The sequence below is a fragment of the Dermacentor silvarum genome, chromosome 1 (genome assembly GCF_013339745.2).
Source record: "Dermacentor silvarum isolate Dsil-2018 chromosome 1, BIME_Dsil_1.4, whole genome shotgun sequence".
NCBI classification, from domain to species: Eukaryota; Metazoa; Arthropoda; class Arachnida; order Ixodida; family Ixodidae; genus Dermacentor; species Dermacentor silvarum.
Genome location: NC_051154.1, coordinates 134,230,197 through 134,254,500, shown reverse-complemented (window position 1 = coordinate 134,254,500; position 24,304 = coordinate 134,230,197). Strand labels below are relative to the sequence as shown.

The following is a 24,304-nucleotide window of genomic DNA, read 5'->3' as shown; positions in this document are numbered from 1 at the left end:
TAATTTCACCGCTTACAACGAAATTACCGAAAATTAAGTTTGTAAGGAGTGCATCGCCAGTCTAAACAGAAAGCTCGTGCGTTGCTCCAGCATGTTAAACTCCATAATATTTTTTTTTACATCATAAGAAGCCAAAAAACAAATACACTAAGGACAGCATAAGGAATATTACTTGCACTTATTAATTGAATCAAAGAAATGACAAATTAATGGAAATGAAAGTGCATGAAAAAAACTACTGGCCGCAGGTGGGGCAGAACCCACGTCATCGCATTACGCATACGATGCTCTTACGAACTGAGCTACCGCGGCGTCGGTGTCTTTGTTGGCTTCTTATGATATGACTAATAAAAATCGGGGCCTCGGTTTCCTATCATCTCGTTCATAATATCTTTTTTTTTTTTTTGAAATTCAATGAAAGCGATTCTGTAACCGTGCACTTCTACAAAACATGTTTTGCCTCTATAGAAACTAAGCAGACATTCTAAAGAAATTCGACATCCATTTTCGAGATTAGCGTGTTCGAGCAATCCGTGAATTTAATTAGTGACACAGCAAGAAAATAACAGACTACATAGCTGGATTTCAACCAGCGAAGGCTGGTTCACCTCCCCACAAAACATTATGTGCGATCGCAAAACTGCTCGACTAATGTGTGGGCAGGCGTTTCTTCGTGAGTGAAGGTTGATATCCACACTTCGTCTACACATAGTGGCCATGCATATATCTTTTTTACTCATTTTTTTACTCAATCTGAAGACGTCCTGTGTGACAGAAATGACAGCCAAGTCATAAAGAACTCATAGTAACTTCTGGATGGCAACTCGTGCATTACCTTGATCGCAATTATTTTCTGATAACATTTTGGGATTGCCGTATACTTCAATAGTTCAAACTTTGCGTGAGTTTGTTAAATTCTGTCGTAAAAACAGCGATACTGCATGCGTAATGTGCCAGCTATAGGCGTGCAGAATCAATTTTCTCGACTACAGTCGAGTTTGTTCTCTCTCTGGTTGCACATTCGCGAAAAACGGTGTTTCAGCGCTTGTTTCCAGCTTTCAAACCGCTAGTGGCGCTGGTTGTTCATTTCCAGAATTTCTGATCTTGTTACTGCACACTTTCTCATGCGGTTTAGGGCAAAAGCTTGATCGATATCTTGCTTCGTCTTAGAGCTTGATATAAACCAAGACAGTGCTATAAACCACGAAACACAGCGATGTGACGGTCCACAGGCTCTATCTTCTTGAAGCACACAAGGTTGGCATCGCTGTGCAAGACAGAGTTGTTTTCACATGCACACAGTATATCAACGAGTGTTTGCGCAGACACTTCGCACGGGTGAATATGATTCTTGTGATGGATGGCTGTGAAAGGCCGTTCGATGAGCACTGATGTATCGGAGCCTGAAAGGCCCAAAACACTGTGGAAGATTACTGGGTCGCCCTCTTGCGACATCATGGCAGCCGAGGCTACGTGGTAGATGCATTTGCTGACGGCATCATTGGCAGCAACGTGGGGATGCCACCTTGGCGTATCTCAGCAGCCAGCTTGGACTTCTTCATCTCCCAGAACTCCATCTGCGACCGGAGCACGCTCATCTGGAGCTCGTGCTGGACTTTGTGGTACTGTATCTGGCGGCGCACTTTTTCCTTCTGCAGTTCCACCAGGTCTTGCTCCCACTTGCGTTTGCGGAAGTTGTTGACGAACTCGGCAGTCGCGTCTTGAGCTTCGTGTGGCTGGTGATGCTGGTGGTTGCCGTCGGTGGCGCCGTCCTGAGTGCTGCTGCCGGACAGGACGGGCTGGAACGCACGGCTGCCCAGCGAGTGAGGCGCGCACTCGGCAGCCTCGCTCAGCATCTCCGCCTTGACCGACTGCGTCTTGTCGCCCTTGGCAACCGGCGGCCCGTCGCCCGATGACTCTTCCTCTAGCTCCGTGATCACCATGCTGCAAAGGATCGAGAAACCACGCCGTTCGTTTCACCGCGGCGCCGACCATACTCAAAACATGGGCCTCAGATTTACACGGTTCAGTTGCCCCATTCCACACGTGGTTTGTCGGAAGCGCGTTCACGACGAACGATGTGCCCACACAAAGTGCTGTCGATTGTTACTTTTTATGCAGCTGACTGACGACGAGACAGTTTGCTGCATGCTGACACGTGTGCGCTCATTTGCATTTTCATGAATAGGTAACGAATTCGCAATTTGTAGCATCGGCAAATTTACACGACAGCACTGTCGGTGTCCCCTACTATATATAGTATTATCGAATATCGAATGGGTATATACCCATTCGTCTCATAGCTGTTGTCCTCCAAAATGCTATATATCACCAAGATCACAGTTTAGATAAAATGTGTGTTTTTAAGTATGTTTCGTCACTCCATACTTAATGGTTTTCTTTTCCTATCTTTTTTGTCCGAACCTCAAATGATAAATTCCGACGCAGCCTACAGCATTTTACATGCAGCAACGCGAAATTGCTCCATAGTCAACCAGCTTTACTTCCGATGAAAACTCGGGAAGGGTGTGCCCGCCGTCATTCTATTGTATATGCAACCGCTTTTATATACGGCGGCGATTATACCCCCGTCAGACGGGCAAATTTAGTGACACTTCGAGCGAGTGCACTTCGCGGTTAGTGTCACTCGCAGGCTGTCAGACGGAAAGGTTTAGTGACACTTGCCGTGGAGTAAGCGCGCCAGCGAGTGTGTTCTAGGAACTCGCGTCGCTGAGTGAGTAGCCAGTGAGTAGGCTCGATAACAATGCGTCAAAAATAAATAAATAGATGCTCACAGCAGAGTCGGCACTAACTCTAAGACCACTTTTTCGTTATTTCAACTGTTATGAGCGTCTTAGTGGCATCGGTGAAGCCAAAAAAAGCTTTAAACGTTCATTTTCGACGGATTCCGCCATTGTGACCTTGTGGATTTTGGATATGCTTCTTGCGTGCATTGACTCAAAACAAACAGACGTTTTAATGGTATTATAGTATTTCAATTTTTCACGGCGGAGGTTCCTTTACATAGCCACTTTCTTTTACTAAAACATTAACTCTTTCCAAAACACAATATGCCGAGAACCATATCAACCCCTATGGCTTCATAGATCGTCATTGTCATCAATCCCGAATGACACTTCGTTTTGCAATCTAGCACCACGCCGCCGAAGTGACACTCAGCGAGGCGAAGTGCACTCGCTCGAAGTGTCACTAAATTTGCACCTCTAACTTTGGTATAAGCCTCGCGATTTGAGAGACCCATGTGCTCTGGTGAAAAACACGCCCTCGTAACTGCTCCCTCCGGTGCGTACATTGGGACGTCAGACCGCGGTGCAGAGGCGCAGTAGTCATCAGACTAGAGGCCAAAAACGCGCACCCACTCATGGCGGCTCGCCCTACACAGCCGACCGCTAATGAGTCTACATGGATGTCGTAAATAAAGGCCTGAATCCTGCAGAATGTCAGTGAATAGCGTACTAACATCATTGTCCAAGTCAGGTAGGCTTTCATCTGCATCTTTTGCATTCTCTGGTACATTAAGTGTAAAAAGAAAAGAAAAAAAAGAAGATTAGGCAACTGCTTTGCGCGGCGCTGCATGATACGGACTGCTATCATATTCGTGCAAACCAAAAAACGAAAAGGAAAAAAGTGTGCCCGCGGTGCGCTATCACGTTGGTATAGGCTCCACCCGATCCCGATCTTTTTATATATATTTTTTTATCTAGAAGACGGTTCGAGCAAATGTTTACTAAAAAGAGACAGTCCTGTAATACCGTGCTTCAGTCATACCTGGACACTTCGTCGATATATCCGCCAGCATTCGGTGGCTCAGCGAGAGAGGGCACATCTGCCGCGGCGAGGCCGTTCGCGCATTCCAGGGACGCCGGAAAATCCTCGCAGACTATGGACAAGGCCAGCTGGTAGGCCGGAGCCAAGTCTGACAGATTACCTGCAGCGACGCCAACAAAATGCCACTCAGCCAGAGTCCGGCTGACGCGTAGGAAGTATAATTCACTGTATAAGCGACCTCTTGTCGCCTGCTGCTCTTACTGGCATACGACCAGCGCAGTTACCCCGAGTGCGCTTGCAACTACATATATGACAAAAAAAGAAAAGAAACGATGTGAAAGTGCAGCTGTAACGTAGCCGAAGACATAGAGCGCTAATAAAGAGGATGAGGAAAACATATACCGTGAGGCAGAGGTAGTCCTCGCTTTTCTGTTTTATTTTTCTCAGCACTCGAGAAAAACGCGGTACACTGTTTTCGTTCAGTTTACTCCTCTGTTTATTTGTTTGTTTGTTTGTCCTTGACTCGACAAGTATTCGGTCCCACTTAAAGAAGTATTGAAATGACATTTCCGAATTTTCATTTTTTTTTTACGTTAAATGGAGGTCCTGGACCTCCAAACCCCAGAGAAACGACAGGCAAGCTGAAGAAAAAATACTAACAAGATCGCGAGGCCCGACGTAGCGTAACAGACCATGGAGCGAGCCGCAGCAATAGCCAAAACGTAGCGATGTCCTGCTCATACGTGTCCGCCTTCTGCGTCATAACGTCACGACACATAGTCATGGGAAACATATCCAACACTAGACGTAGAAAATCTATTATTTAAATCATTTAGGGCACGCTGAGGCTTGCCGGTATTTCTATTTTCGCGAGTTTCGAGGTCGAGAACTTCATAAACGGAAAAAAAGAAAGAAAGAAAAAATAGAAAAAGAAAAATGTCATGTCAGTACGCCTTCAAGAAATAAGCCCTCTTGCAAACGACAGAATATACGAAATCGCACCGGCAAAGCAAAGCTATAGCCACGCGCGTGATCGTATAGAAGTATAGGCTTGAATCCATACCGGATCGCTTCTGGATGTTGAGCGCGGCCTTCTTGGCTAGCATGATCGTCTTCTCCCACTTGCGCTTCAGCTGGTCCATGGTCTTCCTGGTGTGCGGTGTGAAGCAACGCGCGTTCACCACGTCGGTGATCTCGATCCAGCATTCGCGCTTCTGCAGGTTGGTCACGCTCTCCGAGGCCTTGGCGCGCAGAATGTCCTTCCGCTTCCAGTACTCGGTGATCAGCACCAGCAGGTCGTTCTCCGTCCAGCTGGGAGTCTTAGGTTCCAAGCTCTCCATGCACCTGCAAGCGCGCACACGAACAACAAAACTGCTTACCTATAAGGCAAGCGAACGCGTCCCGGTAGATTTGGCGCAAAACCCTAAGTGTGCGTGCGTGCGCGCGCACACTTTGTGATAACACAGAAATTATCACTTATTTAGCAAAAAAAAAAAACAGTAAGAAACGCAATGAACGGCCCACAACTGTAAATATAAGATTACGTAATGTCAATACAAAGAGAAAATGAGGAGACGTTCCACACACATCCGTTCTTATCAGAACGGATGTGTGCGGAACGTCTCCTGGCGGCACGCTGGAGCAGGAAACGCCAACACGCCAGGCGTAACCATGCCCCAACTACAGGCCAGTGAAATGGCTCGACGGTAACGGTAACAAGCTGTGGCGACCGTTTCACTGGCCTGTAGTTCGGTCATGGTTACGCCTGGCGTGTTGGCGTTTCCTGCTCCAGCGTGCCTTTGATGTCACGTTGAAAGGACCCAGAAATGACCCAAGCGTGTCCGGGGCTTCGCAAATATTAAACTATCTCACTATAAATTACTAGCATTTAAACGAGAATAAAACTGGATATTCAAATAAAAAAAGAAGCAAATATATCGATGAGCTATATATATATATATATATATATATATATATATATATATATATATTTGAAGGAAATACACTACACAAAAGGTGGCATTAGTCATATATCGCCTTACTCATATGCCAAAAATTGAAAAATTGAAGGCATTGAAAAAGAAAACTACATACTGGAGCCTACATATATATCTGCCCGTACTGATCACACATTAAAAGTGCGCGAGTTTGCTACCAGAATAAATCTTTTCAAATATTAATTTTTCCCACGCACAATTAAACAATGGAACAAACTCCCGCAAGAAATTGTCTCCGCTCCCCCTTCAACATTTCCACTTGTGCTTCAAAGTTCCATTTCATCTCAGCCTGGGCTCACATGAAATTTATTGTTTACAGTTTCGTATCCTCCTTCTAGCGATTTGCGCTTGCGATTTGTGCTTACATTTGTGCCTGCTTCTATTTGTGCTTGATTTGTGCTTGCAGGTCGATCTGTGCGATTTGTCCTAGCAATTTCTGTTTTTTTTTTTTGCCTTTGTTAATTTTAAACGAAATTTCATAGTTGTTCTGTGGATCATTCCAAATGACATGTCACCAATCTGCATTTTGCTATGTATTTGTATTTTTTGTATTTGAATGTTAGTACTTCCCCCTACACGAATGCCCCACAAGGGCGCTGTAGGTACTGTAAATAAATAAATACCAAACCCTTCCCAAAACGTTTACCATTCCTATAAACATTTATAATGCCCAAAATGTGTTCACCACTATAACGAAACTTTGCAGCGATATGCAACACTGCCGGTGAGGTGAATGTCATACGAGGTTATTAATGCAAGATACATAATGCAATGCGGCACGTAACGCAAGGTTACCGCCGTGTCTCAAAGCTTGGACACCGTGTGGACAAGAAAGATGAAGCCCTCACACTTTTGAGCGTGAGCAATCACCACTGTCCTTAACCATCAGGGTCACTAGCATGGAACTACATCAAAATGAGATAGTTCGCACATACTTACATTTTCTTCCCGCCGTTTCCAAAGCTAACGTGGAACTATACTATACATTCAGCTGTATGACTTCAACTCCCACAAGTAATAATCAATCAAGCAATCAATCAATCATTTATTTACCGTGCTCAGTAAAAACTCTAAGTTCGGAGTGTTGGAGCACGCACATATAAAAAAAACCTACAAGGGGAAATATCAGTAAAAAAACTGATTAAAAAACATTTATGAAAAGAGGAATGTTTACAAAACCAAGCGCAAGGTAAATGGAAAAGATATATATATGAGGAGAAAGGCAGTTACACAATGTGTGAAACTATGAAACAACAACGCAAAGCTCGGAAAAGAACGATGACAACTAGTTATGAAAGATATCAAGATCACAAAAGTAAGCGTTATAAAGACTTTGTATTCCGTTGACGGATTTTTTTTTTTTTTTTTTTGTGGGCGGGGCGGGGGGGGGGGGGAAGCAAGCACTTTGCATAATCTACAATTTCTGTGCTTTAGCCAGAGGAATCCAACAGCAAATAAAACGCCTAATAATTATAATAATGACACCAAGGATGGTGACGATGTTTATTTCTTCGGCGTTTTACCCAAAGTAATTTAAGAGTGAATGAATAAATACAAGACAGTGATAGAGTGTTTTTGTTAATCAGGGTAAATTCGACCTCAAGCCACCTCCTGAAATGTAATGACTAGAGGCCGGCCGGATCTTTAGGCATTAAAAAATGCGCGTTTTAGGCGCCGAAAATAGGCAGGCAAAACAACGTTTTAGGCCTGCAACGTCGTAAATATAGGCACAATAAATTTTTACATAAATGCAAATAATTTCAAACGAAGACGTGCGCGGCCTATATCTACGATAGGAAAACAAGAAATGTTATTGTCTATGATGGCACAAACTCGCCAACAGTTGAACATAACCGTGTAATTGTCCCATAAAACTGCTGGACTAATGACGATCAATTAGCTTCAATCAATAAGCACACTGCTCATATTCATGTTCAATGGCCACTGTACTCGAGCGTCGCATATAGTGAAAATGGCATGAAAAAGAATACTTGAAAGCTGGGAATACTGATTAAAAAAACGATACTTTATGTCTGCCTGACACAATTAAATTAAGACACAACAAAAACAGACAAATAACAAATGCAAGAGAGACTACGATTTATTAAGAAATTAGCATGTTCTTACACGAGGACTGTTAGGTACAACTCTTCGCAATTTTCTCATATACAATGACATTATCCGAATTGTACAGGCCAGACGTCCCAACACTGCCAAATACACTTCCGCCCATTTGAAGTGCACGTGTTTGAAGAAATATGTTTGGAGAGCACGCGGATAGTCGAAGAATCACTGTGAAGATTGTGGAAACAATAGCAAACTACCACCATCTCCAGATTTTCGGATTCAAAATTGTGCCTCTTGTCACTGAGAATGATCTCGTACGCTGAGAAGGAACGCCCGACGGCGGTGAACACCTTAAAAAGTAAATTACAAGCAAAAGAAAAGCCGCGTGCACATCACATTTTTCTTCTTTTGCTCTTCACTCTCGTTTCCCCTGACGGCTCTCCGCAGTTTCGCATTCGCCAACCGCTCGCGCAATGTCAGCGCGTCGGCGTATGCTGGCCGGCGCGTCTCATTACAATGCTGCTAGCAGTTGTTTTCCGGGAGTTGGTTGAACTAAAGGACTAGGTTGAACCCCATAGAGTTCCGAACAGTAAATGTTGCCCGGTAACATGAGTAACGGTCTCTAACTGCACTCGAAAGCGAAACGTGAGGCTAAGTAGTCTTCATATAGGAGCCGATATTGAAAATAGGCATTTATAGGCATTTAGGCACCAACGCCAAAATAGGCATTTATAGGCACTATAAAAACACTATAAAAGCCCTTCTTAACCTCTAATTCATGCTCATATATTAAAGTGGGGCGATAGGAGCGCAAGGAACAACAAAGGCATTTGCTTATAATCCGGTCTTAGTAATGACAATGTGAACAGAGCGCTAAAGGTACACGTTTGAATGGTGGGGCTGGACGCGTATGGGGGGGGGGGGGGGGGGGGTACAACACTGACATGGGGGTGTAAAGGTTTCGTTTTCGCTCGACTCTGCGCCGCGCGCTTTCAGGTTTCAGTAGTGCAGATATCGCGTAGTGCTGCGCTGGTGTTACTAGCTCGCTAAACTCGCACTTGACATCGCAAGCAGCATAGAATACCACGTCCATGTGATGTCGCGGGATGCCCGAACGGACCGCGCGACTACGGTGTCTAGCCACCGTAGCGCGACGGCACGTCCAGACGGTGACCAGCTTCGTCGCCCGACGTCGCATTGCTGGAGTCCTCGCTGCTTTCGCGCTCGGAAGAGCCGGTGTCGAGGCCGCCGTCATAGTACGCAACGATGCCGGCAGCGCGAGCCCTCAGCAGCATGTCACGCTCATCGGAGCTTAAATCGCTGAAATCGAGCCCAGCGTTACGAGCCAATGCGTCGTTGTGAGTGTCGTCAACAAGGTCCATTGCGACGAGCGTCGACGGTTATCATGTTTACAATGCGGCGCACGCTTTTCCTTCCCTTTCGCTACAGTGTACTAGAAGAACTGTACTTTCGCTATGCCGTCGGCTCTTCTTGGCTCTGTTTCTGGCCGCGCGTCTGGGTTTTCCGCAAAAAAGCCGTAGCGCCGTCTGCGGGCGGCGCTTTCTCTACGGCGGCATAACGTCACTATGAGACCATGACGTCAACACTCGTCGCTCGGGAAGGCGGGCGATTTGAATGACGCTAAAGGTACACGGACGCTTCAGACGCAATTTTTTCATAAAATAAGTCCTTTCTTCGCCTGAAACACCCGTTTCGAGATTCTTGTGATCGTATTTTATCATTCCACGTTGACTTAATATTTGCCTTTAGTGTCCCTTTAAGGAGAGGGAAGGAGAGCATGAACGCGGCGCGCGCTATGCTCGGGAAAAAGAAAGAGAAAATAAGAGCAAGAGAGAGAGAGAAATTGTAGCAGCACCAAGGAGGCAACGCGCCGAGCTGCTTCCGACGCCGTCCGCGTTTCCCCGTTTCCCCGCATTCCCACCGAACGAGCGCGGTGTCCGTGACTGCAGCAGGCGCCTCTGGCGGCGGCTCGGCAGGTTTCGACCAGCCACGCACCGGCAAGTGTGGGGGCGCTGCTTGGCCGTGACGCCACCGGGGAGGAGAATCAGCCGATTCCGAATACCGTGCCTAGCAGTACTTAGCATTTCCTAGCAAAACTTAGCCAAGTCTAGTAAAACCTGGATTAAGCTAGGTCGATTACCAGCTCCGCTGTTTACTCCAGCCTTGCACCACTAGTGCAAGCTGCCCACGTTTTCTTTTTTTTTCTGTACCCGATATATAATGTCACTCTTGGATCTGGAAGAGCCATTCCAGACGACCGACGCATATTCGAGTTGATAAAGACATATGGTTGTGTACAACTTGCGGAATGGTGTAGGAGACTTGAATTCCCTCGATAGTCTGCACACAGAGCCAAGAGAGCGCATACCCCGCATTGCAACACGTTTAGTGTGAGCAGAAAAGTGTAAGGTTGCATCAAAAAGTACACCGAGGTGATTGATCTCGCAGACCTTACACAACGGTACAGAATCTACAGAATAAGAAAAAGAAATACTTGCTTTTTTTTTTTTGCGTGTGAAAGTCACGACTTTGGTCTTAGCAGCATTCAAGGTAAGGTTATTATCTGTACACCATTTAGAAAAAGAAAGCAGGTCAGACTGCAGGATGCGACAGTCATCAACAGTGTGAATTGAATATAAAATCTTTATGTCATCGGCATACACGTATAGAAGGAATGAAGAATGCCGAATGGGCAGAAAGAACGTCATTAATAAAATTTTTAAAAAGGAGTAGTCCCAATACTGATCCCTGAGGGACGCCGCTAGTTGCCATGTGAGAAGAAGACGTTTGGCCATTGACGTTAACATAACACGATCTATCAAGAAGATAACTGCGCAAGAGATTCACAACTGATGAGTCGACATCAAAGTGCGTAAGCTTGATCAGAAGCAGCGAGTGGCTGATAAATTCAAAAGCCTTGCTGAGGTTACAATACATGGCGTCAACTTGACCCCTTCGAAGTACCGGCGCCGAGGTCTATGTCATGAAACTTGCGAGATTTGTTATAGTGAAACGGCGGCGAGAAATCCATGCTGATTTGGAATGAGCGAGTTCTTCACAGTAAAAGGCAATAGGTTTTGAAGAGCAAGCTCAAAAATCTTGGGCGATAATTCGAGAAATCAGATTTACAGCCAGACTTAAATACAGGAAAAACACGAGGAGCAGTTTTCCACATGTGAGGGAAAGCGGAAGTAGTGAGAGTTATTAAATACAAATGTCAATACTGGAGCAAACATACTACCGTAAGCTTTTAGAATTGCGGAGGGGATGCCATAAGGGCCGCAGGATAGGGAAGGCTTCCAGCACTTAGGGCATTCGTGGATGAGCTTTTCACCAAACAACACAGCACTGGATGTAGGAACCGTCGTGTGCTGCTGATTGACACCAGCGTTGAAACCTCCAGCTTTATATAAGGATGAGAAATGGGCAGCAAAACAATCCGCGACTGCTTGGACTTCTACCCCTCTAGAGTCAAGCAGGCGAAAACACTCTTCACGTTTATTGGAGCGCTTACGGATATACTTCCAAAATTCCGCCGGCCGTTCCGAGGCGCTCTTTTCCAAGAATGAAATATATGAGTCTTGATACCGCTTATAGAGGCGTTTACAGAGAGCTCGAAAAAATCGGAATCATTCTCTGCACTCATAAGGCACAGGAATTCTAGATTTTCGGTGCGCGCGATCTTTATGCTTTAGGGCAATTATGAGTTCAGACAAAAACTAGAGGGGAACAACAACAACAACAACAACAACAATATTATTATTATTATTATTATTATTATTATTATTATTATTATTATTATTATTATTATTATTATTATTATTATTATTATGTTATCAATTATAAGAGCCACGAAATAACTTATACAACATCGTACATACGTAAGCAGAATCAGAAACCAAGAACACTATGCGGCATGGAAACATCGAGCGAGATGCACCGATCGAGTACGTTGTCTGCAACTTGTGCACTTGACGTATGGATATGCATCTACTCCTATTCCCCGTACCGAAACAAATGATAACTGCTCTATCTGAAAAAACAGCTGCGCCGTTTTGAATGTATTTATTGCATCTAAAGCAAACAAAAAATAAAGTCAAGTTTTTGTTTACTTATAAAAGCATTGTTCTCATTTATTCTCGTCGTAGATCTTATAAGAAACTTCATAAAATTGTGACATCATGAAAACTTAAAATACAAAGCTTATAACGCTTCAGCTCCCCAGCAATAACAAAAGTCACGAGTTAAACAACAAAAAGTTAAATAAATAATCAGTCCGGGCATTCCAAGGTTCTATTTCGATCGTATCTAATATAATCAAATATATTCCACTACACCTTGCTCAACTCTAAAGTTGGCATATGGGAGCTGTCGTTCTCATCAATGTATCGAAATGTAGCGTTTTCGTTAAAAAAATTAAAAACAGTATATAGTTACGGAGCAGTTTGTAGGTATCCGCGGCTGCCAGCAGCCGAGGAATAAAATAAATAAATAAATAAATATAGTGGAATGTTGACAAATATTGGTAATCGTAAACCTGACACCAGGTAAGTATATATATAAAGAAACGCTGATTTTAGCAAGAGCCAATAGTTGTCTTACGGTTGCTAGGCGTTCCGTGTGGGTTACAAAATGTATCGAACATCGAATCCTTGCCAGTGCTTCGCATCCCTTCTGCTCGCTCTTTTTTCTTTGTTGAAAAACGCGCCACCCGCTCCTCCTACACTCGCGAAAAGCAAGAAACGATCCCGCGGGGGAGCAAAGTGCAGACCTTACCCCTCGTATCGATCTCAGTGCTTGAAATTTTGCCGCGCTCTCGCTTGAAGCAGACGGCAATAACGCACCATTTCTGCGCTTCATCATGACAGTCTAAAGCAGAGAACGCGATAGTGAGGCGAATGTCAAAAGCACCCCTTCACTTTCAACTTTGGCTCCTCCTCCAATAAAAGCTCGCCGTTGAGTAGGGAGAGAGCGAGAGAAAGCTCGAGGATACAGAAGAGGCTCAAAGGATGATGACTCACCTGAGTGCCGAGCTGATTTTCCGAGAGATGAACAGGCAAGAAAGAAAGCATAAAATGAATAAAGTGAGATCATTCCGGTCTCAAAAAAAATTTAAAATAAATAAAAATGAAAGACAGACAGCAGAAAAGCACAGATACAAGAAGGTTCAGCTTGACGAAAAGAATAAGAATAGAATGTGACAACCAGTTGGCAAAAGGTGTAATACCTGCACTCGCTTGTCGTACTGTTTTATATGCGGTCACAATTGCCGCGAAAGTTTACAGACTTTAAAAAATTTTACTACGTAAGGGCAGTAGCGTCAGCGCTGTTAAGGAAAAGTCATGTGCAGCGCTTATAATTAAACCCCGTCACTTATTGAACTTCTCATACAGTATGAGCTCGAAAAAGATAGGGAGAGAGAAAATAGAGAATAGAGAGAGAGAAACGGAAACGAAGAGCAAGAGGAGGATGGAACCTACGGCCGGATCTAGACTAGCGGAGGCACGATCCGCCCAAGCGCACTGACGTGTAACGCACAGTGTAACTAAACTAACTACAAAGGTTGTGGTGGGGCCGGCTTCTGGATCTCGCTTCACCGTTTATTCCGCGAGGTGTCACATTATCATTGTTTTTCTCCCCCCTCTCCTCCAGAAGTGGTCTACTATGTCGACGCTCGTTCCTCACGTAAACTCAACCGTTGCATCTGTTTTGAATTAAGCGCGGCATAGAAGCGACCAGACGACAGTTCACCGCTGGTCCACGTTGTGGCAGCAGTATACTTTGAACAGCGATACTGCGTGCAGCAAGATGCAAGGCCTGGCAAGCTGTTCCAGAAGACCATGCACAATGACGACAAGCTCAGTCAAAAGTTATGCCCTGCAATATTCTGTATACATCAATGGGTGTGTTAGCTCAATCCGTGAGGCATCGTCGTAGGCTGCAAAGCGCAAACCCTTTCAGTGTAATTGTGCGTATCGTAATAATAGGCCAAGCAACGGACGTAACAGCCAATGTTTTCAAAGGGAGTAGTGTTGACAGTTTAGCAATCTTCTGGCTAAATTCGGTGGCACTAACCTTCGTTTGGCGACAGAACTTAAAATTTAGTGATCGGCGATTTATTTAGCGATAATTTATGTCAAATTGGTGATCGTTTACCAATCACTACAAATTAAAGCCACAAACAGTACCACTTTGAGCACTATTTCAGAATTCGAAGAGATGTAAGCAAAACATAATCGTGCTTCGCATACTCGGGGGGTCACGCACTGTGCTGAGCTTCTGAGATGGCAGGCGTGGCGCACCGAATTCGTGGGTGCTGCTCTGCGCCGTTCATTGATGATGAACCTCCCAAGGAGGTCCATCACGAAACTATTCTATTTATGTCCACTGCAGTACGAAAGCCTCTGCCTGAAAAGAGCGGAAGATGCAGCGGAACGAAAGGCTACATATTTTGAAGTTCCGCAGGGAAGCATAACACTTCTCGACACGCCATCCTGCACGCATTCGAGAGAGGACGACTCAATCGTACGAAAAGCACAAACTCACTCATTGCTAACACCACACTATACGCATTATATTAACAGAGACCCAGGCTCTCCCACTTGCAAACACTACGGGCCTGTCCATCCAATAAGCAAACCTAGTGGGAGTGCCCCGCCAATTCTCCATCATCATATAGACAATACTTTCGAAACTACCACCCAGCCAGCGTCCCGGCAGCTGGGAATGGACCACTCCCCCACGAAAATTTGAAGAACAATGGTGACCGCTTCTAGTGCAGCACGTCAAGAACGTGCTGGGCCAGAAGGCCCGGACTGGGGTCTTAGTTCCTTTAGACATAATAAATGCTATTTCTAATAATTTCTCTCTCTCTCTCCCAACGATCTCCAATTGCACCAGTTTTGCGTCAGCTGGCGCCATCCTATGCCCGCAACTTTCCAAATTCCATCGCACCACACAGTTATCTGCCGTCCTCGGCTACGCTTCGCTTCTCTTGGCATCCATTTTGTAACTTTAATAGGCCACCGGTTATCTGCCCTACGCATTACATGGCCTGCCCGGCTCCATTTTTACCTCTTAATGTCAATTAGAATATCGGCTATCCCCGTTTGCTCTCTGATACACACCGCTCTATTCCTGTCTCTAACGTTAGGTCTAACATTTTTCGTTCCATCGCTTTGTGCGGTCCTTGACTTGTTCTCGAGCTTCTATCTTAACTTCCAAGTTTCTACCCCATATGTTAGCACCGGTAGAATGCAATGATTTTATACTTTTATTTTCAACGACAATGGCATCTCAGTCAGGATTTGGTGATGACTGTCGTATGCGCTCCAACCCATTTTTATTCTTCTGAAAGTTTTCTTCTCATGATTAGTGTCCCCTGTAAGTAATTGACCTAGATAAACGTACTCCTACACAGACTCTAGAGGCTCACAGGCGATAATGAATTCTTGTTCCCTTGCCAGGCTATTGAACATTACCTTTGTCTTCTGCATGTTAATCTTCAACCCCACTCTTACACCTTCTCGGTTAAGGTCCTCAATCATTTATTGTAACAGACCGATCCCACCGACAGATCTGCGCGTGCGCCGGTTTTCCGGAAGTAGCACTCCAACATCTTGGTTGTAGTCAACTGGTCAACCACGCCACCGCAGTACAGCCACTGTAACCGCAGTCCGCGCTCGTTGAGTACTGCGCACATCTCTGCGACTCCACCACCGAGAAAAATTCGTCATGTATTTTAAGAAATTAAATCGGCTGTTCGTTGTAGCATGCGAGGCGAACGTTGAAAAGTTCCTGCTGCTCTTTCATTTCGGCTGTTACCCGCTGATTACGCGTTGAGTATCGTATTTGTTCGATCTTTGTATGTAGTACACGCTGATGTACGCGGTCGTTTTGCGTTACTATTTTTTGCACACGTGCATCTCGGTGACTGCAAAGTTATGTTTGCTTAGCGACGGATATAATAGGATTCGTACAGGAGACAGGTTTGAAATGCCACGCCGAAACTTTCGTGCCCTAATGATGCTTACCTCCAGGGGTTTCGCACACGATTTGCCGACTTCGGTAATAGCGATATCTAGAAGTTCTTGGGTAAACTAGGCGGCGTTTTTAACATAATAACGCCGATAGCCAATCATCGCCAAGTCATCGATAGCCAATCAATAGCTAATCGATAATCTATCAATAATGAATAAATTCCAGAAAATGCTGGGCATGACTTGGTAGTGCTTAGCCTAGCCCAAATACGTGGCCACTACCTTGCGATAGCCAATCAATAGCTAATCGATAATCGATGAATAATCAATAAATTCCGGAAAATGCTGGGCATGACTTGGTATAGTGCTTAGCCTAGCCCAAATACATGGCCAATACCTTGCGACAGCCAATAAATAGCTAATCGATCAATATTCAATAAATTTCAGGAAATGCTCGGGATGACTTGGCAATTCTTAGCCTAGCCCAAATACGTGGCCAATTCCTTGCGATAGCCAATCGATGGCCAATCAATAGCTAATTGATAACCGATCAATAATCAATAAATTTCAGGAAATGTTGGGGATGACTTGGTAGCGCTTAGCCTAGCCAAAATACGTGGCAAATAGCTGGCGATAGGTAATCAATAGCTAATCGATTATCGACAAATCGCTAAATTCCGGGAAATCTAAGTACACGGATGTTCTCGCATCTTGACCCCATCGAAACGCGGCCCCTATTCGTCCCCGTGTTTCTTCTCGCGCTGGGTATTATCAGTACCACCTATTATTCCGTTGGATCCACGTCTCTCGAAGCTCTCGCTCTTTAGAAAACGCATAGAATCCGAAGCCTTTGTCCCTTGTGTGGTTGTTGTAGCACCCAGGAAGGCAGCAGCTCAATCCTCCCATCGCACGATGGCTCTACACGAACCATAAAAATTGCCAAAAAGCGTTCGGAAACAGGACGCACAGGCACTCCGGGCAGCTGGAGCGGCCGGATGACTACAAGTACCAGCATGCACCGCGGCAGCGGTGGCGTCGTGAAACTGGCCGGTGGGATCGGTCTATTCGTCCCCAGTGTTGCTGAAAAGTACAATGTCATCTGCAAGCCGCAGGTTGCCGAGATATTTGCCGTTGATCCTCAGTCCTAGTCCTTCCCAGACTAATAGCTTGAATACTTCTAAGCATGCAGTGAACAGCATTGGTGAGATTGTGTCTCCTTGCCTGGTCCCTTTCTTGGTCGGCATTTTTTCCACTTTTGTTGTGGAGAATTAAGGTAGCTGTGGAGTATTTATAGCTATTTACCAAGATATTTACATATAATTCCTATACTCCTTCATTACGCCATATCTCCATGACTGCTGGCAGATCTACAGAATAAAATGCTTTTTCGTAATCTATATAATATGCAAGCCATATACAAAGGTTGGTTGTAATGTTTTTCTCTTTAGTGTGCCTTTAAAGGAACACTGAAGGAACAAGAAATATTTCATCTATTGATAGTACATCACCCGTCAACAATACCAAAAACACCACTGTTACCCTGAGAAGGCCCTAGGTAGCCTGCAAAGACGCAAAAACTAAAGAAGGCCGGTGGTGACGCCGCCCCGCACCAGCTCGTCGTAGTCATGCATTTTGACGGTGTCTGCTCCGGCCTAGTTAATTTTCTATCGGTAAAGATCCACTCCACTGAACTCTAAAAGAGCCAATGGCCGACTTGGCAAGTGTCAGCAACTTTTACCGAGTCAGAACAGCCCACATAAGAAGGGGAGGGGGGGTGGGGGGGACTATCATAACCGTGACGTCACACTGATGTATCGGCGGGGTGGTTTGGCGCGAAATTCAGAAAAACGGAACTTTGAGCTTCATTTTCTCATTTACTTATGAACCTATTACCGCGAAATTACAGGAAACAAAAGCGTTCGGAGAAAATGCAGTACCAGACTTAACGGATTTAGAGTTTCTTTTTCGCGCCCTGTTAACGATGTCATTGCGCACAATTTTTTCCTTTACTGAAAATATCTCCCTCCTATGACATATCCTCCAATGTAACCGTCAACTATTACACTCACAGAGCGGAATATGGGAACAAGGCTGCCGGGAGCCTTGTTCCCAACCCCATTGTGAACAAGGTTCCCGAAAGGGAGCCGAAACGTTAAAAACCATTTTAAATCCTTTTCTGGCTGGTGTCCAGGCCCCTGCCTTGAAGAATGAATCATCCCGACCAGACGGGCTTCCGTCACACACTCAACTTCACTCAGTCTCATGCTAAGCAGGCAAAACTGCGGAAGCTACGCAAGTATAGTGAGGTCTTACAAGTGTAACTTCGCTGCGCGTTTGTTTTTGATACGTCGACGTCTTCTACGGAATAATTACTCCATATATTAGAACTGCAACTTGTGGACGCAGCGTTACGTCAAATTACATATTGGGTGTGCACCTTTGTGTTTCCAGTATACGACGTACGATGGTCTCTGGTCGCGCGGTGCGCTATGGCCGCTGGCTGGAGAAACATGTCACTCCGCTCGTTCGGTGGTAAATACGTTCATATTAGCAACGCTTCTTAAGTAATAAATACGTTATGTTTTGTGATATACAAGAATGAGACAATGTTGCATCGCATTACATGACGCATATACCTATACCCTTCTTTCCTATGTGACGGCACTATTTTCAGTAGCGAATGCGGCCAGTGAGAGAAGTATATCTAGCCTTCGTACCTGCTATGTATGAAACCAGACTATAGTTTCGGTAACATACAGTTCATCTGGACATCACTGCGACAAGCTGGCTGTGAAGCAGCGAACTAGTTTACATCAAATGAACGTTCTTAAGTGAGCTGCAATCAATGCTACGCGAGAGGCACGGAGTCTTCACACAGAATTCTGTGCGTGGGAGCTCTGTAAACAATTTGCGATAGCCATCTCACTCGTGTACTAAACACCGAAACTTTTGGTCACAGTGTCTGCGCTGCACACGTGTACCCCCAATGATTAAGTTTGCACCGCATCTAAAAGCATTGTCAATTTTATGAGACATTTGTGTTATCTGTATGCGGCGGACCACATAGAGACGCTAGCAAGACGAGCCACCGAGCAGTAACCATGCATGCTCTACACTCAAGCTTAGCTTCTCCAGAACAACGCGAGTACCGCGAAACGAGCAAAGCTTTCTACGTCAACGGTCCTACAGTGAGGAATAACTACAAGCGCATTAATGAGCTTCGCCTTAAGCAACCAAAAGGCAAGGAAGCTGAAACAAAACGTAAACTGCTGCTACCGATACAAACAATGAAGGCAGGCACACAACGCACAACAAATGTTCACGTCTCGCGCCCTCTAGCGCCGCGAGGAGAAAGCCGAAGCGTCTACAACCATTAGAAAGCAGCCATGGCGCGCGCGCACACGCTCGCGCCCGACCGCAGCCCGTTATCGCAGCCAAGGCGCGCTAAGTGGCAACATCGCGTTCACTGCCACGCGTTGTACTTACTTCTCGATGTGGTAGTACATGTAGCCGCCCTTGTCACTGCGCTTAAGAACGCGCCGCTCTGCGAGCGGCGAGTCAGTCGCTTCGTCGGCAGACTCCAGCTTGAAAGCGCTGTCGCCTAGCAGAGCAGCACCGCAATCTCCCCCAGCGCGAGCAAGCAGCAGCAGCACTTTTCCACCCTCGTCTCTACCGCCCTGCCCACCAGCCTGGCTGGGGACCCCCTTTCCCAAGGAACCTGGCCGTGCCCTCCCTGCCACCCATCCCCCCTCGTCTCTTCTCGTTGGTCCCCCTCCCCGCCCTTCCGAAAGAGACAAAGGAGAGAGAGGGGAAGGGGGCAAAAAAGCGGATCCCGCTGCTGCAAACCAACGACGCACCGCCGCAGTACGCGCCAAAGGCGAGCCCCCTCGCGAAAGGCCGCGGGTAGAAAAAGCGAACAACGAAAAGATAGCCCAGCGAGAAAGGACGCGAAGCGAACGGGGAAGCAGAAAGACATTGAGGAGGAAGGAGGCGGAGAAAAAAAAAATCAAGAGGGAAGAGTTGCGGGGGGAGGACCGACACTACCGCGGGAGAAGGCGAGCAGAAACGCACCTCGCTGAAGAGAGAGAGAAAGCAAAACTCAGAAACAGAGGAGGCGAGCGAAAACGGAGGAGGAAAGAAAGAAGGCCGAGAAGATGGTTGAGAGAGGAAAGCGGGAGGCAGGAAAAAAAGTCGAGGACGAGAGCAAGGGGGGAGCGAAGCGGTTGCGCACCAAAAGAGAAAACAAAGCGCACACAGAAAGGCGAGAAAGGAAGTGAGCGAGAACCGGCGAGCCAAAAGACAACAGAAAAAGAAGCCAATGAAAAAAATAGAAATGTACGGCGGCAGGAGACAGAAGAGGAAGGAGAGGGATAGATAGCAGCGAGGTGAGGGTGTACCGACTTACAGGAGAAACAACAAAAGACCTGAACGCCGCGGTCTCTCTGCTCCCCTCGCCACCCGTTCCCAACCGCCCTTCCTCCACCCTCGCAGGACGAGGAAAAACGCAGCGTCACCGCCAATCGATGCCCAACACCATCACATACAGCGCATCCAAGAACTTCCATTGCTGCTAGAGTTAAATATTTCTCAGCCCAACTTTAACAGCAAAGAAGACAACGGAAAGAAACCGGCAAAATGTTTTCGTGCACCCGACGCATATTAATATAAGACATCAGGAGACGTCATTGTACACATGTAAAAGGACAGTCAGAACAACTCCAAGTTTTGTAGGATGAAAAAAAAAATTTATTTCCCGGCATTACCTAGAATGACTCGCGTTTGCAAATGAAATCTCCCGTCATCACACACTCCTCATCCCCCACTCAATAAGGCACCTTTGGCAGCAATGTGTTTACAATGATGCAAACAACTCAAATATGTCCGCTTCAACATTTGTTGACAGTACATAAGCACACCGTTCAGTACCCGGCAGTACACAATGACAGTAGCCAGTCAGTCATACAAGACACTTCCACACTCAGAAAGCTTGAATAGCATCGTGAACAACGACAGCACTAAGGTGTGCTATCAAAAATAGCGTGCTCTCTTGTGTCAGAAACATTTGTGTGCATCATGAGCGACAAAAAGCAAATGCTAAAACCGAAGGCACGCATCGCTGACAGCCATAAGAACACAGGGATATGGGAGGGGAAAGAACAAGCGTGAGAGAGTTCGCACGAGCACAAATCCACAAACAGCAGTGAAAAACTTGAAAAACGTTCAAAATCTAGCGCCACGCACGAAGAAAAAAAAAAAAAAAGCAGGGCAAACAACTTAGGCACTTTGCGACACTCCTGGAGGCTTCAGTAACTCAAATGGCCCGTGCGAGCCCGTCCAGCAAAAGTTACTTCCCGGCGTTGTGCACTTTCGACAGTGTGCGTCTTTCAGGTGCACAGCTGCTGCTGCAAGCTATTTCGAGCGAGTGCAGCACACCAGCGCTAAGTACGACTGCTCCTTACGCAATAGCTAGCGGCAATCAAATTCGGCGTCAGGAAAATCGCGAGCGGCACGGGCGACCTGAGGGTCAGGGGCTCCCTCCGAATTCTGTCGACACGTATGCACAACGGCAAGAAGGCGAACAAAGCTGCAGAATCAACGCGGCATTTCTGACGCGCTCCCTCTAAATATTCACCACCTACCTCGCCAAGGAGGGCAACCACATGTGAAAAGAAAAAGGCAACACCAACCCAAGCTTCCTTAACAAACAGGCCACTTCGCTTTGGCAACGCAGTGTATGGGGGAAAAAAAAAACGAAATAAATTCACATGGTCCCTTTGGATTCCGTGTGTCTTTAAGAAACACTGAAAGTCAATATTCGGCAGCACACGAAATAAATGTCTCCAAATTTCCAGCATAGCCGGAAAAAGTATGCCATGCTTTCATGTGGTCATTGTCATTGAGAACTAACAAAAAAAGTACAAGGCATAGCAATAACATGCAAATATATAAACACTAGCAATATAAAGAATTGTGCCAACCCAAAACTTCTCGAGGATATCACAATCTCGACGAAGTGCGTCATCACAAGTCCACGCTGGCCTCTATTTAGCAGCAAGTCTTAATAGTGCACAACTTTCTTGCTTGCCCCCTATACTTAATCGAAAGTGTAGTCATAATGTATAGCAGGTTAATTATAATTAGCAAAAACGATTCAACTTGCAGCCTTTCTTCAGAAACACATCTGCTTGAATTTGACTCAATGAAAGTTCATCGACCGGAACTGAATGCTCGAATTGAGAACAACTCGTGTTCACAAAACCGAGGCAGTAACGTCCTAGTCTGTGCAGACCATGGAGTATCTAAATTTTTGTCAACGGCATTTTTTACGAAAACCTACTTCTTGCATTTCGAATACAAACACTAAAATACAAGCAACAACGGCTTTATCTGCAAAAAGGAAATAGCAGAAGAGCGCCAGCCCGCACTATATAGCATCGACTTGCTACGAGCACTTCATCACAACTACATGTCTGTAAACATATCATCCGCACCATCCGCGCGCACAACAAACGCGCTGTCAGTACTGTGCACTGCGCCGTGGTTTGAACAGTTCACGAATGCGTTTGTTTTCGCGAGTGCTTGGTTCTGCTCGTCGGCAAGTAACAGAACGAGTAAAAATATCGTGCTCTCAAACATTCACACTGCTTTCGCTTCCTAACAGAGCTCAGCAGAAACAGGAATACGACGCTTGTTCCTCAAGTCAGTGCAAATACAGCAAATACACATAATAAAGGCGGAAGTAACGAAAGAACGTATTTTACAAAAAGAAAAAAGAAAAAGACATCGCAGTGCCCCCTGCGATGTCTCGTACCGAACTCTCGCACAGAAGAATCGCAACACCTTTTTTTCAGTTGTGTTAGAACACTTCTATAAATCAATATTGGCGCGTGAAAAAAAATTAAAAGATACCGAATAAACATTAACTCAGTCAAAAATGCAGTATGTTGTCGCTTAACTACGCTTAATTTTGAGCAATTATGCTAACTGCACGGATACAATTTCGTTGCGTACATGGTAACAAAGATACACAGTATTCTACAAGGATCACGATGTATTTCCAAGGAGAAAAATGTACGTGAATCTGCCAACGGAAACAACATTAAAAAAATGCTTAATACTCATAGCACAAGCCAGCGGGAAATAATTCGACTTTTACAACGCCAGATCTCTCCAGCTGCTACTTGCCTAGTTACAATGAGCAATAGTAGACGTGACTATATAAAAAATAATTGCATTCAGCTGAACTACATTTGTGGTCGGAAAATTGCAGACGTAACGTTATCCCACACTGACGGTAACTAAGTGCGAGAGTTAATAATTTGGTTGCTTCCACAGGCAACGCACTTGATTTGCAACTTTTAGAGACAAAACTAACATAATAGGTCAAATTAACGAAAATGTAAAAAAAAGAGGGGGGGGGGGGTGCTGTATTGGAATCTTGTACGCAATTTTTCTGTCTTCATCTATTCCTTTCATATGCATTGGCCTATAAGCACATATACAAGAGAACAGTACAATACCGATATATCAACACTTTTTTGTTTGAACAACGTAAATGCATTTTTAGACATCTCGACATTCGTTTCGAGCAGAAAAACTTAAGTACCACAAAGATATGACGCAAAAGCTGTTCTTTACAGTGTACCACTTCTTCATAGCAATATACAGAGCAGCATCCTTCGAAAGTCTCAACAAAAAACGACACGTGTGCACTGCATAAACACAAAGCCTTCAAATACAAAATAAGGTATGAAGTGCAGGATACATTATCATAAAGAAAAGAATAAATTCGGAAACAAAATTTCTAAAGTCACGTAGATACAAAAACAAAAGCTTCTTTTCTTACCGTGACCTATGTTCTCATTCTGCTCTTTTAAAGCGCATTTTAACATCAGGGAATACATTTTCGCATGCAAATCTATTGCAAAAACTTTTACATATGCACTTTTTTCGGTAAACAAGGCTAGTACACAAACTGATGCGCCTCACAAGCACAGGAAGTCCATATATGAAGATCGCGCTGAGACGGGCCACAGCGTCCTTTCTTGGAAATTGTCCCCGATGCACGCTGCTAATCCGATCCCACCTTGTCTTCTTGTGGAACGCTGTACAATATTTTCTGCACATACTCTGTCACCACACCTGCACACACAGTAAGAGAAAACGTTGAAAATTGAGCTGTCAAAGACTCGCAGTTTGTTTATTTATTGAACTGTTTTTTATATGCGCTACGTATGCAGCTTGAAGAAGAAACCTTCAGCATAATTCCTTGTTACAAGCTTACTTACGATAGAAAACCTTGTGTATCAACCGGCTGAAATTACTAGCGCGGACTTTCGACGTGCTCTGTTATTTAGATTAAAAATTGGCCGAAGTTAGACACACTGCTCTATCAACACACTGAAATGCAAGGGACATAGCGCGTGGCGTTCAGTACTTAAGGCCACGCAG

At 45.2% G+C, this 24,304-nt stretch overlaps 2 protein-coding genes across 3 annotated transcripts in view; both read right to left on the bottom strand.

The window, feature by feature from the left end:
- Positions 1-1,281: 1,281 nt before the first annotated feature.
- On the bottom strand, positions 1,282-19,617 carry LOC119436066 (uncharacterized). Of its 2 annotated transcripts, XM_037702808.2 has the most exons (5): positions 19,340-19,617; positions 12,896-12,907; positions 4,853-5,133; positions 3,790-3,949; positions 1,282-1,944 (listed from the first exon to the last, which is right to left on the bottom strand). In XM_037702808.2, exons 1-5 carry the CDS (start codon positions 19,357-19,359, stop codon positions 1,470-1,472), a joined length of 948 nt encoding a protein of 315 aa, XP_037558736.1. In that variant the 5' UTR covers positions 19,360-19,617; the 3' UTR covers positions 1,282-1,469. The 2 variants fall into 2 exon arrangements, with proteins under 2 accessions (XP_037558736.1, XP_037558737.1); XM_037702809.2 differs by lacking the exon at positions 12,896-12,907.
- Positions 19,618-20,588: 971 nt separating this feature from the next.
- Positions 20,589-24,304, bottom strand: part of LOC119436065 (Y+L amino acid transporter 2-like) — a 55,196-nt gene continuing 51,480 nt past the window's right edge. The window contains exon 10 of the mRNA XM_037702807.2: positions 20,589-23,995. Coding sequence (XP_037558735.1) covers positions 23,925-23,995 — 71 coding nt within the window. The 3' untranslated portion in view covers positions 20,589-23,924. The remainder of the gene's footprint in view (positions 23,996-24,304) is intronic.